At 41.1% G+C, this 16,012-nt stretch overlaps 1 protein-coding gene across 5 annotated transcripts in view; it reads right to left on the reverse strand.

The window, feature by feature from the left end:
- Positions 1-16,012, reverse strand: part of CRB2 (crumbs cell polarity complex component 2) — a 72,669-nt gene that overhangs the window by 43,554 nt on the left and 13,103 nt on the right. For 2 of the 5 annotated variants that reach the window (XR_006164757.1, XM_042786410.1), the window contains exon 3: positions 1,867-2,038. The exons of the other annotated variants lie outside the window; for them this stretch is intronic. Coding sequence is in view for 1 of the 2 variants with exons in the window: in XM_042786410.1 (XP_042642344.1) it covers positions 1,867-2,014 (148 nt within the window). In the remaining variant the exon portion in view is untranslated. The remainder of the gene's footprint in view (positions 1-1,866; positions 2,039-16,012) is intronic. 5 annotated transcript variants of the gene reach the window in all.

A 16,012-nucleotide genomic window follows, 5' to 3' on the forward strand; every position in this document is an offset into this window, starting at 1 on the left:
TGCCTTAACTGAGAAACTGGGACAACACCAGGTCCTCTTAAGAGAATATCACTTCTACTGAGAAATGACATCTTAAGCAGAGCTTTTTTAATCAGTATCACCAGCAATTTCTCAGAAGACTCCCATATTTGTCTGCAGACCACGGGAGGTCTAGGGTTAGGATTTGAGGGAGCAAAATTGAAACAGATTTGCCTGAAGTCTGAAATCAACTATTCTGCCTTGCAATATTGGTTGCTTGTGCAGAGATCTTCATTACATGCCTCATTCAAAACCGAACAAACTGTAAGAACCATACAAGGATATCCAATACATGCATAGTACCTATAGCTTTCTCTCCAACATATAAGCTTATTCCCAACATACACAGACTAGGCTGTAGTAAAGATAGGGCCATACTTCTGCCAAGTTATCTCTAAAGGAAGTTACAGAAGTCAGGCTCTAACCATGTATGTACCCTTTGATCTATGTGAGACCCTGCTGGAGTGCTGCAGGTCAACTTGAAGCGCCTTTGATCATCTTCCACTGCTTACAGCTGCTTCGGTGGAGGTGAATCCCTTCCAAGGGGCCTCTTTTGGCAGATGGGAAGATGAGAATGTTGATCAGCTAACAGGAAGCAGCTAACAGTGTAAAAAAGGTCTCAGGCAAGATTTTCTGCAGTAAAATGTTATAGCAGGAAGAAGGATGTGTCCAAATACACTGCCTGGATCTAAGAGTGTTTTGAAGTTGTGTTGACTATTGAGAGGCCTTTTTGCTGCTGTTTTTGTCAAAATGATTCAACATGCTTGTAAATAAATACCCCTTTTCACTAGACTCTCACTGCTCGGAGGGAGCCTCTCAAGCCGCTGGAGGGCAGTGCTGGGCAGTTTGCTCATCCACCAGCCTAAAACAGCTTTGAAAAGCAACTTTCTGAATTAGCATATGTTTGTTGCAAACGCCTGCATTCCTGGCAACCCCGGAGTCATGCTGGTGCCTGGGGCGCTTAGCAGGCTTCAGGGGAAAAGCTAAATGCTCAGCCAGAACCAAAGGCACCTACTATCAGAGCCAAAGTAAGGGAGCTATGCCCTGCAGCAGAGCCTGGGTGAAAGAAAACTTGGAATGCAAAAGTTTGCACTCTGTGAAGGCCAAACACGGGGGTGGGAGAAAAGGGAATTTTGGAAAAGCCCCCAGCTGGACCTGAAAAACAAAACCAAACACATCTAGCTGCACCGTGTGAGCTGTGTGTTCTGAAGCAAGTCCTATATATGACATCCATCTCTGCCATGGAAATGACACCTTTGAATACTGCATAAATCAGCAAGCTCTGCCTTGTTTTCCTTCCAGATGCAACCTCTGTCATCTTCCACGGACTCCACGCACACAGTCTGCTCTGTAATGAGGCCTCTGCGAAAAAACTGGACATTCTTACCATAGTAGGTGGCAGGAATAAAATGGATGCAGACCATGAACATGTCAAATGTTGAAGAATTAGTAATTTCCTCCAAGAAGCCAATGATATGGGGCTTGATTTTGTGCATTTGCACCTTAATGAACACCCCGTTTAAGAAATACTATTACCTCCAATCTAATCCATGTAACTAAACAGACGCATTTGTCAATATGAAGGCAAGGGACAACTGTACAGAAACAGCCTTATGTTCAATTTCCAGACTCACAACCTCCTTTCAGTATCTTAGGCTCGCACACTTGTAACTTTCTAGGCCATATTTCACACCAGCATTAGCATAACCACTGACTGTGCTGCAGTGGCACAGAGTAGCAAACATCTCCCAGATTTAATATTTCTGTTGTAAGAATATTTCACAGACTGAAGCTCCCATGTGAGTCCACTGTTTCTTCTTCACAGATGCCCCAGAATAATGGCCTTACCTAAACTGAGTGTGCACAAGTTGCTGGATCTGCTGTCACTTGGGCAAGAGGGTCCGGCAGCCTTGCAAGGATTACTGCAGCACACACTGGCATGTTGGCAAACCTGTCGTTTTGCTGAGATGCTAAATCCTGCTGTTTCCATCACCATCCATTTGTTGGTTGCTTAACAAACCTTTAAGAACAACAAATACATGTCTACATAATTGTTAACAGCATTTAAGCTTGTTCTTATGGTCTTCAAATTGGTGTTTCATCTCAGTGTCAAGAACACTGAATTTGTTTCATAATTAGGACTTGAGTAATTAACTTGTCACCACACCAGCAACAATTCTTTCAGACCTGCTCTGTATGTGTAGACCCCTCTTTAAGAAAATAAAATATCATGCAAGTCAGCAGATTTAACTTAATAAGCATATAGATATACTTGTACTCCTGACTGCTTCCTTCTGGCATAGAAAGGTTTTGATGATGACCAACTACATTACTACTACTTTGGCAGCACTAATGTCAGATCAGAACAATCTGAGCTGAGAGGCAATCCCACATTTAGTTAATGCTCTCATTCTCTATTAGGACTGCTTCATTATTGCAAACTAAAATCAAGGACTAGAGACCTGTACAATTAGATGTTATGGAAATATACATTCCCTGCTGAAGACAGCTCAACAATAGTTATGATAAATACAACAGGTGAATTGTACCAATATACTAAGTATCTTCCCAACTTCAGAATAGTGAAGGTTTACAAGTGATCAGTTATAGGTCTTAGGATATCAGTAGTCCCAAATCAAACTTTATTTCAAAGACACAGTAAAAAATAAACTCAAAAGATATACCACCTTAATTCTATGATCCTATCAGCCTTAAATCAGGCCTAATCCCTCATGTCTGCTTCTGAAAAATATCCTAATTTGCTTCTAACTGCATAGCTGGACCAGAGACAAGAGCAGGTGGAGGTTTTTAGGGCTTCAGCACTTCTCTCTGCCCTGAGGGAACCTCTAGTTTGTTCCACTTCTCTTAGGGAACATGGGTTTTGCACATTTTCTACTTCATGTCTTGCAACAGCAGGCAAACCAAGCTCCTGCTGAGCTTCTGCAAAAGGTGATATTGATCTGCAACACAAGCATTTGAATCCTTAGCTCTGCTAACCGGTGTGCTGAATGTGCACAGGAGTTCATCAGTATGTCTGAAACAAAACCTGCTCGATGGCCTCTGAAAAAAACAAAGATGAAGATTTTATAGCAGGCTGAATTAAAACACAGTCTATAATCTTGATTTATAGTCAAGAAGCCCAACTATGATATCATCAACTTTCATATACACAGTACATGACATTGCACAATGTCAATATGGCTTTCTTGCTACAATGACCAAGATGAGATGTGATACCCAAGTCTGGCCACACATTACATCAAGAGTGATGATGGGAATGGTGCAGTTCTAGGTGTCTGACTGTGCACTTTACTATATGGAACATTTTTAAGCTGAGGGCCTCTGTTGCTCATGCTGGAATTCAAGAGCACTCAGTCCCATGACTGTTGCCAAAGGCCTCAGGTGTGGGGAGGGGAAGCAGCAGCAACAAAGTCTGAAGCAGAAGAGTCCATATTCACATGAGCACTCGAAAACTTACAGCAGAAAGCAACCTCGGCAGATTGAAGCAAACACATGGGGAGCTGTTTTAAACTTTCCCAACCTAGTTCTGAACACAATCATAGGAATAGAGCACTGGTAAATCCTGGTAAAAGCACAATGGTAGCTTCATCAGAATTATGATTGTTTCAGCAAGCGAAAGAGTAAGCACCAAAGCATCTCTGAGGAGAGACATGCAAGGCTTCTTATGAGGTTATATACAAAATATTCAAGTGGATGGATCTAGAAACTTCCCAAGAACTATGGGAAGAAATATAGAAAGAACTCCAATACTTTAAATCAGATCTCTAATGCCAATTCAGCCTTGCCATCACCAATTAAACATATAATTTCTGGAAAGAAACACGATAATTGATAGCTTATTGGTACACTATCCATTGTATCCCTGAGAAACTTCACTGCAACTAAGTCAACCCTATATATACACCCCAGTATGAAGCAGCATCTTGTATCTTCACAGAAGTTTTCCACGCCAAGACCAGTTCATCAGCACCATTTATTATGCCTGAATGCTACAAACCTGACAATTTAATTCTCATTTGCTTCGGGAGTGACTGCATATGCCAGCCTAGCTATACTACCTGCGCAAATGAAGAATCTTTCTGCTTCCAACTCGGCGTTAGGTCCTTCTCTTTCTATTACAGGAGATGACTTCAGAAAAATTTCCTTTCCTGTACCTGTGACCAGAAGGCAAGCCAAAAGATAGATGGCTGAGCTTCCCGTAATAGCAGAACAGCTGCAGAAATGTAGTTTCACTTCATGGTGTATGAATTGATCTCTGGATCTTTAGCTTTGTTAACCTGTACATTCAGTGAGTCACAGATGTTTCATGAGGGCCTATCAGTGCTTTAAAAAAAAAAAAAAAATCTTTGGCTGAAGACCTAAACTCCGTTTAATCTTAAAGCCTTTTTCATGCATGACTCTGAACCAAGGGACTTTGCATATTTCTGCTAGTCTCACTTCCCAGAAGGTCAGCAGGGCAACCACTCTGGAGAAAACAGAATCGAAGAAGCAAGGAGAAAAATCTCTTTAGACATGTGTGTTCTGAGGAAATGACAAACCACAATCACTTGTACTATATGAGACTAAATGAAAATTTCTTCAATTACATTTCTACCTCTCTGTAAAGCTTCTTAAAACATAGGTTCCCTTTGCTTCTGCATTTACTTTGATTCAGGCCAGACAATGTAACATTGAGATTAATCACTACCCAGCACCCAGTATTTCTGAGATTTCACAGGTTCATTTCACTTCAGAAGGTTAAATGTCAACTTGCAATTCTGTCAACTACATAGGCTGTTATAACATTTCCTTTTATAACTTGGGGATTCATACAACCATTTCCCTGAAATCTTGAATGAGTTAATGATTACTTTGATTTTTTAATTTGTTAGTCAGAGTAAGCCCCAAGTAGCCTTCAAGAGTGGACACTACGTGTGAATGATCCAGCACCTCTTGTTACAGCAGCCAGCTTTCAGGAGTACATAAGAAAGCAAAAGCAACCAAAACGTATCGGAGAAAGACAGGAATGTCAACACACCATTTTTCTACCTTGAAATGGTTTCTTCCCATTCAGGAAGAGGTTATGTCCTTCAGACATGATTTTAAAATAGTGAATCCGCTCCTGGCTATTAACTTCAACACTACTATATATACTTCACTCCAATTCCTTTGTTTATTTCCCCTCAGTAACATAACCCTACTGGCACTTTCTCTTAAAATCATAAAGCTGACACTTTGTATTCCCACCACCAAATATCCACTAGAGTTAACACTGAAGTCAAAGCCACAGTTCATTCTCTTTCTATGACTTTAAAGCTCATAATCCTCCATTAAATTAGCTAGTGAGGCCAGTGATTTGCTGATTCTGCCCAGCAGAGGACTTGATCTCTTGTCTTTTTCTATTGCTTTACAGAAACGGTACTTCAATTACAAGCACATCCTTGTGGGCTGATAGAATCTCACTGTTAGGTCAGAACAGGTTCCTACAATTTAGAAACCAAATAACTTATCTGAGCAGTAACACACAGGAATTGCCACAGCAGCGATGGACATAATGCTTCCCAATTCATTCATCCATCTTCAGCTGAAACCGAGCTTCCAGGGGTGAAATAAGGTCAAAACAAAGTAAAGAGTGAAATGGAATCTGTCCGACAATAAGCCAGGTGTCAGGCATCCAAGTCCACAGAGCCTGATCAAGGACAAAACGGTCATTCTCTGTTAGCTGTGGTGGGATGTTGGGAATTTTGAGCAGATGTTAATAGGATGAATACACACTAGTTGTACAATCTCAGAATGATAATGCCTCTGAATACCAAAAGCATATCGATCTCCTGAAGTACGTAGTCAGAACATCTAATGGCTATAGAGAGAACAGGGAAACACTCAAGGGGTGGGGGAGAGGGCGAAGAAAAAGACAAGATGCTTTAGATTGGAGAGTTTTATCAGTTAAAAAAGCCTTGGGGCACATGGAATGTTAAAATGCCACTGCACAAACAGACATATAGTGAGGGATGCCAAGAATGTGCACTTTGTGCATAGGAATGGAAGAATGAATTTACAGAACTTGTATGATTATAACAGGTCTAAAACACTTATTCTAGGTAAAATATTAGAACTAGGCAGAACCTAAAGAGGAAAACAAATCCTTACTGTACTGTCCTGGTGGATCAAAACTGTGGGAAAAGAAAAGCTAACACCAGTGATGCAGAGAATGCAGACACTGTTCAAAAGAAATTCAAAGGGAAATTCTTTCTATTTTAATGACCTCAGCTGTTATTAGTAATGCAGATTAGGGCTTTGTTCTAAAAGGAAATCTCATTTCTAACCTGCAGTGTCTTTTTCAAGTGTGAGACATTTGAAAGCTCCTTTTTAAACAAGAGCTGTGTAACTGGGAAATTCAATTCATTCTCTTTGCTTTGAAATCTATTTAGTTCAGCACTATACACACCGTCAAAAGCAAAATGTTATCCTCCACTCTGCACTAGAGGGCCAAGCGGTCCAATGGCATACGCTCTCTGATCCATGGTACTGATCCAGTGTTTTCACCATCTCACAAAAGCACGCAGCTCTTTGAAGGAGGACAAGACTCCAGGATACCAGGACTGCAAATTATCAGCCTGCTCAGAGGTATTTTTCTTTTTTTCTGAGCTACAAATCAAACTAAGCTACACTAACAGAAAGATCCTTGCAAAGTTCACTCTCAGCAGTGCCACCACAGGAGCATATCATAATTCTATGAACTCTGCTCAATAGTATTATATATCCACTGAACCACTAAGGACATTAAGCAAACACATTGAAGAGATGAGAAAATATTCCAGTTGTCCTGAGCTTCCCACTCTCTGACCACAAAACCACACTCTCACATCAAATGGGGAATGAAACTCAAGGGACATTTTAATCCTACACCCCTGCTCTAATTAATAATCTTACTTTATCAATATTTGATGGAGCTGTTATTGCGTCTCCTTTGACCATTACACTTTTCTTACAATGCTTTGAATTACACTGCTCTATAGCAATGTAACAGCAATGTACTCCTTTCAAGGTATTAAATAGAAAACATGGTATCTCATTTCCTAACACAGTGCCTTTCCAGAAGACCCTGCTTCAGGACCAGCCTATGAGATCAGCAGCTACAGCATATACAACTGAGTAATAATTTATGCAAAAAGATATATTGACTCGGCTCTAAATGACCCCTCCCCTTTGTGGCCCACTATTGTAGAATAGACTCACAGCCTGGTTTGGGTTGGAAGGGCCCTTAAAGCCCCCCCAGTGCCCCCCCCTGCCCCGGGCAGGGCCCCCTTCCCCCAGCCCAGGGGGCTCCCAGCCCCGTCCAACCTGGCCTTGAACCCTTCCAGGGAGGGGGCACCCACAGCTGCTCTGGGCACCCTGGGCCAGCGCCTCACCCCCCGCACAGGGAACAATTTCTGCCTTAGATCTCACCTAAATCTGCCCTTTTTAAGTGCAAAACCATCCCCCTTCGTCCCATCCCCACCCCCTGATCCAGAGCCCCACCACCACCTTCCCTGTCCCCCCTTTAAGCCCCGGGAGGCCGCTCGAAGGTCTCCCCGGAGCCTTCTCTTCTCCAGGCTGAACACCCCCAGCTCTCTCAGCTCCCTGAGCATCTCCGGGGCCTCCTCTGGCCCCGCTCGAGCAGCTCCGGGTCCTTCTGCTGTTGGGGGCCCCCGAGCTGGCCCCAGCACTGCAGGGGGGTCTCCCCAGAGCGGAGCAGAGGGGGACAATCCCCTCCCTGGCCCTGCTGCCCCCCCTGCTCTGGCTGCAGCCCAGGGCACGGGTGGGTTCTGGGCTGCGAGCACACAGTGCTGCCTCATGGGCAGTTTTCCCCCCACCAACCCCCCCAGTCCCTCTCCTCGGGGCTGCTCTCCAGCCACTCCTCAAGGGCCCAGCCTGGGTTTGTGCTGGGGATTGCCCTGACCCACAGGCAGGACCTTGCACTTGGACTCGCTGAACTCTTTGAGGTTCGCACAGGCTCACCTCTCCAGACTGGCTGAGTCCCTCTGGATGCCACCCCTGCCCTCCAGCGTGTCACTGCACCACACAGCTCAGTGTCATCAGCAAACTTGCTGAGGGTGTGCTTGATCCCACTATCCATGTCACCAACAAAGATGTTAAACAGCACCACCGTCATGAGGAAAGGAAAATATATTCATATCCTGAAAACCAAACCAAACCATAGATAATGTTGACCACAATAGAGAACAGTCATTGTGTATAGTGGCATAGAGAATCAGAGTTAATAAGGCATGAAAGTAATTATGACAAGAGAAACTTAAGAGTTTTTTGCAAACTAAAATGTTGAGAAAGAGGATATAGACTACCCTGTGCTAAACCTAACTGAAATGCCTGTCCCTCACCACAAAACCTCCATTCATGTCACACAAACTCACTTAGATGAGTACATGATTAGGTATGCTGTTGTGGTTGCATTTCCACAGGGTTAAGAGGTTACTGCTGCTACCCAATTACTCATCAGCACAGTTCCACAGGAGAGAACTCCCCCTCTGCTTTGCATGCGTAACTGCAAATGCAGTAACTCCCAAAACAGATGTTGTTAACACGATCAAGAATATTAACTCAGCAATTGCAGGTGCTTAAACTAATGTGAATTGCTTAGGTAAAAGGCAGACCAAGAACAATTACATGAAGCTACATGGAAAGTAAAACATTCCACAATCCACATCACACTCTTTAAGGATCCTCTTTGGAAAACAGAATACATGCTCAAGATTCTCCACCAGTGCAGAATCACTAAGATTAGGCCCTGCTGCTGAAGAACTGAGACACACGGGGAAAGGAGGTACAAAGTCATGGATATAGAAAGGGCTCCTCTGCACATTCTCCAGTCTCTCACTTTCTGAATACTGTACCTTTCATCTGCAAGGAATCTTATTTAAAACAAACATGAAAAATAAAGGTAAAACAAACATTTAAGGGAAAAATAACCTACTCACAGAAGAGAAGCACTCAGCCTGTGCATTTTCTAGGTGCTATCCAGCTTGCTTCTCTGCAGGACAACTGTTCCCAAAGCAGAGATAGAGGCTGAAATATGTCAACATATTGGGAGGCTTACACTTTCCTGTCAGATTGCACATTTACCCAGTTCCAGGCTTTTACTTCATTATACAATGTTGGTATCATAACATGCAAGTATCAATTCATGGAGAAATACAGTGAGGGAACAGAGAAGCAGATTAATTCATCCCAGTTTAAGGGCTGGGCAATAGTGGCTTCCCTGCCTGAAAAGCAATACCACAGCAGTTACTGTTTACAGGGACAGGGAAAAGAGGGAAGTAGTACTTGGAGTCATCCCCAAACTTCAGTCACTAAAGATTAATCACACAAGTGTAGCATTCCTCTTCCCTAGCTCCCTAGTGGTCTCCCAGTGGTGGGAGGGGAAGAAAGAAGTGGGGATGAAAGAAGAAGGAACCAGTTAAAATCAGGTTTGGGACTCCATATAGTTAGACATGTAATTTATTTATTTATATATGCATGAGGAGGCCAAGCCAGTTCTTCCATTCAGAGCGTACAAACCTGTAATTTCAGCACCTAGAAGTGAGCACCCAAAGTTCCAAGCCCGGGCAGGATTTCTTGAGCTCCCATTTTGCAGGGAGCCCAGTGGAGACAATATTTCTGTGGAGAGCAAGGGAAAGGGTTGGAATGCACAGAACTCGCATCAAAGAGGTTTTTGCAGCTTTAGCTTGTGGAATGTAAAGCAGAGACATTAAAATGTGAAAATTAAAAAAAAAGGAACAAAGAAGTTCTGAGATATTCATGGCACAACAGGTAGCAGTCAAAGTGCCAGAAGAAGCCAGAGAGATTGCTAGTTGCTATGTGTCTTCTACACTTACCATCTGACTCAAAGCCCAATGAAGTAATTAAAGATAACTAGCAATTACAGCAGGCTTTGGTTCAGGCCCACAGAGAGCATGCTGCTAGAAAGCTCAGTCCTTCTACATTTCAGCAGATTGTGATGACCGTGAGATTGCCAAAGGTCAGAAAAACTATGGAGAGAGGCAGTAAGTCCCGAATAACATCTGTCCAACAAGTTAAAACCACTAGATGATGCAAGCTTTGAGGGAACTTTTATGTCATCTGTTCTGTCTTTAGAGAGAAGAAAAGATGTGGCTGCATTTTCTTTTTTCACAGCAACGATTACAAGCACAGAACAGCAAGCAGATGGAGGTGTCATAAGTGAAGTGTGGAAAAGAAAAAAAAAAAGAATAGCTAGAGTCCCTCTGCTTGAGATTATCATGCTGTGAAATCCTGTTTGTAATGACCTGTCAGAAAAATGCCTCAATTACTACAGGTTGGGGTAAGCATACGTACTTAACCTCGGAGACAGAAGGTCCCCAAGGCTGGGCCAGTTATCCACACCATAAAGCAAGGTAGGTCATAGAACTGGAGAGGCCAACAACCACATGCAGTCCAACCACAGCCTGTAGACTAGACCGATGGCTTGGTGTTATAATCAGCCTTGGCATGATACTCTTTACAGGAATATTCATGCAAATTCCAAGTAGTGGAGCTCAAGAGGTGTCAAGTGACAGGGTAATACTTTTGTTTGATTGTTTCCACCCACAAGTAGGGGGGAAAAAAACAAACGGTGGAAAGTACAAAAGAGAAAACATCCCATAAGTGGAAGGAACTAAATGTTATCAACACATAATGCAAAAGGCTTAATGTGGACTATCAAAGACTGTGTATCCCCATCACAAAACATGGTAGCGAGGTTTAACTGAGCAGTATGGATTTTGAGGAACACCCTGTTTTATCTATAAAAAGAAGGTTTGGAGATGTTACAATTTAGTCTTTTTGTCAGGAGGTCCTTTATTAAAATTGCTGTAAATGGTAACTTGTTCAACTAAAGAAGAGGCTCTTTCTGCCATGAGCTTAAAAGGACATTAGTTTTCAATCCTGTTTTTGAAAGATGTTTCAGATATTGATTTCTATATCATGCTCAACATAAGCTATGTTTTCTTCACAGTTCTGGTGATCAGAGCAGAGAGAAGCAGCATTTTTCTGAATATTTACCTGGTCTCCAAAAAGATCTTTTTTAACACAACCTTCTCTGAACAGATCTTCCCAGTACTTCTCCATCCCCTAACCCAGCAGCCATAACAAACCAAAGTATTTGGCAATCCTGAATTGCTCAAAGAAATCTGAGACTTCTTTCTGTTCATAGGTCTCCCTCAGGGCCCCGAGTGGGTTGCAATAGCACAGACAGTTGCACTAAGTAGCTTATATCCAAACACTCTGCTTGATGGTGATTAAATATATAAAATGCCACATGTCCAATGTCTGAAACAAAAAGACCCAGGGTACCTAAGAAATGCTTTCCACATAGCGCACATTATAGCACTGGAAGTACTGGAAATACTATCATGTGATTCAGTCACAAACTATTGCTCTAAAGAAAAGAAATCCAGAACAGAAAAAAACAGTGGGAAAGTTCGAGATGTAAAACTAATTTTTTTTCCTTTTTATTCCATGTGTAAGCTAGTCTTTGTTGCAGACCTGTATAAGAAAACAGATGTTATACACACTCATTTGCTACACAGATACTATTACTAGGAAATGTGCTAGTCTAGGCAATTCAAAGCAGAGTTGAAGCATACAATATAAAAAAAAGAAAACAAATTAGACGTTTTTTCCTTGAAAAAGGCTAAACTTAACAAATATGTTGCTAACAAGATGAAGTGAATATCTGCAGAACACACCGAGATTTTTAGTATCAACTGCAAATTAATTAGACTTTGTTATACCATTATACTTTTTTCTAATACAATACTAACCCTGACAATCAGTTAGTACTGATGAGCTTTTTGGCAGTGGTTCTCAATAGCTTCTGACTGATCAGACTGCAGTCCCCACTGTTTCAACAAACTACAGTAAAAGGCAAAGCGAAAGCACAGACAAGGCAAACACCATCTCTGTCTCACCAAGTAATTTAAATATATGAAAGTAAGTGTGGCTTTATAGTCCTTTAATTATGTATCACATCTGAATTATGCATGGAACAGAGGGCATACAGGAATTCTGGCACAAAGAAGCAGCACTGTGCAATAGTATTTCCTCACCCAGGATAAGACACGAATGTGCCCTACTGCAGTTTCACTCCAGTTTAATGGAACTCTGTAATTCCCAGAGAATCTGCACACCCGTTCCGACTGCAAGAAGCTGTCCCTTGTGCCCAAGAAATTCCCTGTAGCCCCTTCAGAAGAATACATTTACATTGCTGGTGAGCAAAATTTTCTCCTATATTCTGCTGTACTCTTATTTAACCCAAATACTGTTCAAGAATAAATAACATAATACATAGGTACTTCACACCTGTAAGCCTATAAGGCCTAACTGATTTAATGCAGAGTGTTTAAATACATAATATACATCATGCCTTTCATATTAGTCAGTGGTTTTGTAATGAAAGATAAATCCCAGAATTGTTGATTATTCTGGGACTTTATCTAATCAGCAGTTTTAGTGCTCTGTTGAAAAGTATTACTGTTTTTGCTACTCTAATTCACTATTTACACTTCCACCGTTTTTGTGAGGGACAGAATGAATCAACTCTTATGTCAGATGATCTAACTGTAATGTCACTTGGAAACAAAAGCTGTTTTTTTTTTTTTAGCGCTGTCATGCTACTACTACACACATAGTAGTGACACCACCTACATTAACCATTATATCAAGTTCTGCCACTGTTACTTATAGTGGATCTATAATAAATGTATACATATACAAATGATCCATTAGTATAATGATTACTGTGTTATATCCTGAATTCCATTCTCTTCTTTCCATTTGCTTTTGTTTTATATTTTACATTCTTAATTTTAAACAGTTAATTGTGCATTATACATAAATACAGGCTTCTTAGAGAAGTGGTAGTACGTAAATTATTAATCCTCTGAGACAGTTTTACAGGCTGGTCTGCCCTTATCCATTTCAATAGGCAAACATCAACAAGAAACATTCTTCCACCTCCACCCCGCTGCCTCCATAGACTGGGTCTGTACCTTGCACTGGGCAAAATACTAAACACTGCTCCCTGAAGCTAAGTTTCAAGCAGAAAACGGTAGCTGTCAACTTCAGATACAGAGTCACATATGCAGGCTGATGTCTGGTTTGCGCTGGGCAAACTTCTGAGACTCCAGATCTAATTTTGCATAAAGACTATTTGTGCTTTTGTCTTTCCCTTAGGCACAATGACCTTCCCTTGAAACAGTGACAGTGTTGGCTTGCTGATTAGCAGTATGGCTTTGCAGCCAGACCTCCTCCGGATGGGGCCAACGATAGGCAGTGAAATCTAACTGCCACTTGGTGGCAGAGGTTAGATACCATAATTACGTTTCTGGTTCCCAAGAATGCATCATGCATGCTTATTCTCTGCCCAAGGTGACTCTCAAGATTACTTCTTGCCTCCTCGTTAATTACTATACATATTTATAGACAAATTAAAGACTCAAAGTTAAACATTTATTCAATTAATCACTGAGTTCTAGTAGAATAAACAGTATCAAATCAATTCATTAGCTCCGAGGTTCATGACAATTTAACGCATTCATTTTCTGTTCCCTCTCTGGTATCGTGTCTCACACAAGAGTTAAAACATCAAACACCAGCAACTACCGCTGTAACAGAAAGAGCGTAAGAAGTTCTGACCCATCACACTATTTGCTTCAACTCACAATGAACAGAAAGTGGATTTGCTGCAATAATCAAATTAGGCTTGCTTCTACACCCCTCTTCCAAAGACACTGTGTCTAATCTTTAAGTCTTTGGCTGATAATTCAATTACTAGCTTATTGAGCAACTATAAACACAGTATATGTTACTTACTGCAATTTGGTTCACAACATGAATAAACAATATTTTACAAACAGACTCTTCTGAATGTCTACTTTCTGAGACCTTGCTCATCATTCTACTTCTGAGGAAGCTGTATATTTTATTCCTTAAAGATGCTGCTACAGCCCTGATTCTATGGCTACAACATTCCTTCCCGTGAGAGGGACAGTCCCATGACTTCAGCAGCTTTGTCCAACACAGGAGCAAGCTGCAAGGTGTAGCCACAAGAAAAATCTTTTAAGTCAAGCCAAGGGGACCTATGCAAATTGCATCCATGCTTGTCATTTTCTGTTTCACAGTATTTTTAAAACCTTCCTGACATTGTGAACCTCATAAATACACACAGCAATAACTACTCATACGATCTATAAAGGGAACTGACAATTTCAGGTTTGCAGGACTTTTACAGTGGGATTGATCTGACCACTGAGCTAAATTTATGCCTAACCTTGGGCATATGGACTCTTTCTCTTCCCTGTGAATTTGGTCCCCAGCCTTTATTCTTCTCTACCCAAGCCTCCAACTCCATAATGCCGTTCAGAGTAAGTTACACACAAAGTCATAGAACATCACTGCTGGCATGCTCCAGGCCAGAATGCTTCCAATTATACAACAGTTAGTAAAGCAGCATTAGGAAAAATGAACTTTAAAGACAAGTAACTAATCAACTGTTTTTTTCTGACAGGAAACTCTGGACAGACTGTACAAGTTGAACTTCAGGACAGAGTTTACAAACCACAGGCATTTAACCTCAGACAAATATCACAAACCCTCCAAATAATGATAATTTCACCTAATAATAATTGTTTGTTTTGTCCACACAAGAAAACTCTAATCTAGAACCACTGACATAATTAAAGATCATCTTAGTATAAACCATTTCATAAAACTTCAATTAACTGAAATTCATCAAGCCAATTTACCAGGCTAGCCAAGCTGGCTCTATGCACACCAGCTGTACTTCATCAAATCGGAGTGCTCTATTTACAAAGTATGCATTTATCCAAATATTGTAGACCTCTTCTGACACTCTGAATGAACACAGAGAGTAAGCATAAATACACCAAGATGTTTTGGTAGTGGTAACTTCCAGGATCTAGAATAATTATTACTGTTACCAAAGATGTGTTCCATGAGGAAACAAATATGGGTTAAAATCAGAGCAGACAATAACTGCATATGTGTAAGAGAGAAACCAAGTATTTAACATAATTTACAAATTCTCAACAGAAGTAGTTACTGCGGAGACTGAATATATCATCTACCAAATTTCCATTAATTCAGAACTATGTCACTTAGAATATTATTTTTTCATCTACTACATTAATATTTTCCAAAGCCGAGTCACAGCTGTTAGAGCTGTGAAATCTCTGTTTGCTTCTTATTTCAGCACAGGTGGGGAGTTACCATAACTGGTATCCCTCTGTTATACCTAGACCTATTTATATTTGAGTTTCCCATTCCATACATGTACTCCTCTATTTCCTGAAACGTGTCTAGTTCTAGAATTGTATATTGCATATCTGGTGCCACAAGTGCTGCACAAGTTAGCTGGGAAGTGCACCTTTCTCTTTTGCTTCATTATTGGGCATGAGGCCCGGAAAATACAAATGTACGAATTTAATACGATAAACCTGGAATATGCCAAATTCCTGCAAATCCTTCTTCTGGAATAGTTCAGGTAAGAACAAAAATTTGCATTCATGTTTTCATAGGAAGCAAATGTTTTACAATGCTTATTAACTATTTTAATGGCTCTTAGTATCAGGGTGTCCAGGCTCTTAAGTAATGATGACAACAGCGTTGACCTTTGCATCCATCCAAAGATGCAGAAAAAACAGCCATCTGTCATCCTCCCTCTATCAGTTACTCCGGCTTCTTCATACAACAGATCTGTATCTTCACAAATTTTTGGTAAGATTCCTGTATTTCTAGATCACACAAGTCTCACCAGGTCAACCAAACCAGTCTCTGCCACACCATTCATGAAACCCCTTGTAACGCAGCACAGATTAATTCTGCCCTCAGTATTCCAGTCTTGCATTCATGCAGTTTGGACCATTTCCTTTACTGAAACCCTGCAGACTCTTCTGCTTTTCAAGTATTTAAGCACTTA

This window comes from Tyto alba, unplaced genomic scaffold, assembly GCF_018691265.1.
Source record: "Tyto alba isolate M040663 unplaced genomic scaffold, T.alba_DEE_v4.0 Super-Scaffold_11, whole genome shotgun sequence".
Classification (NCBI taxonomy): Eukaryota; Metazoa; Chordata; class Aves; order Strigiformes; family Tytonidae; genus Tyto; species Tyto alba.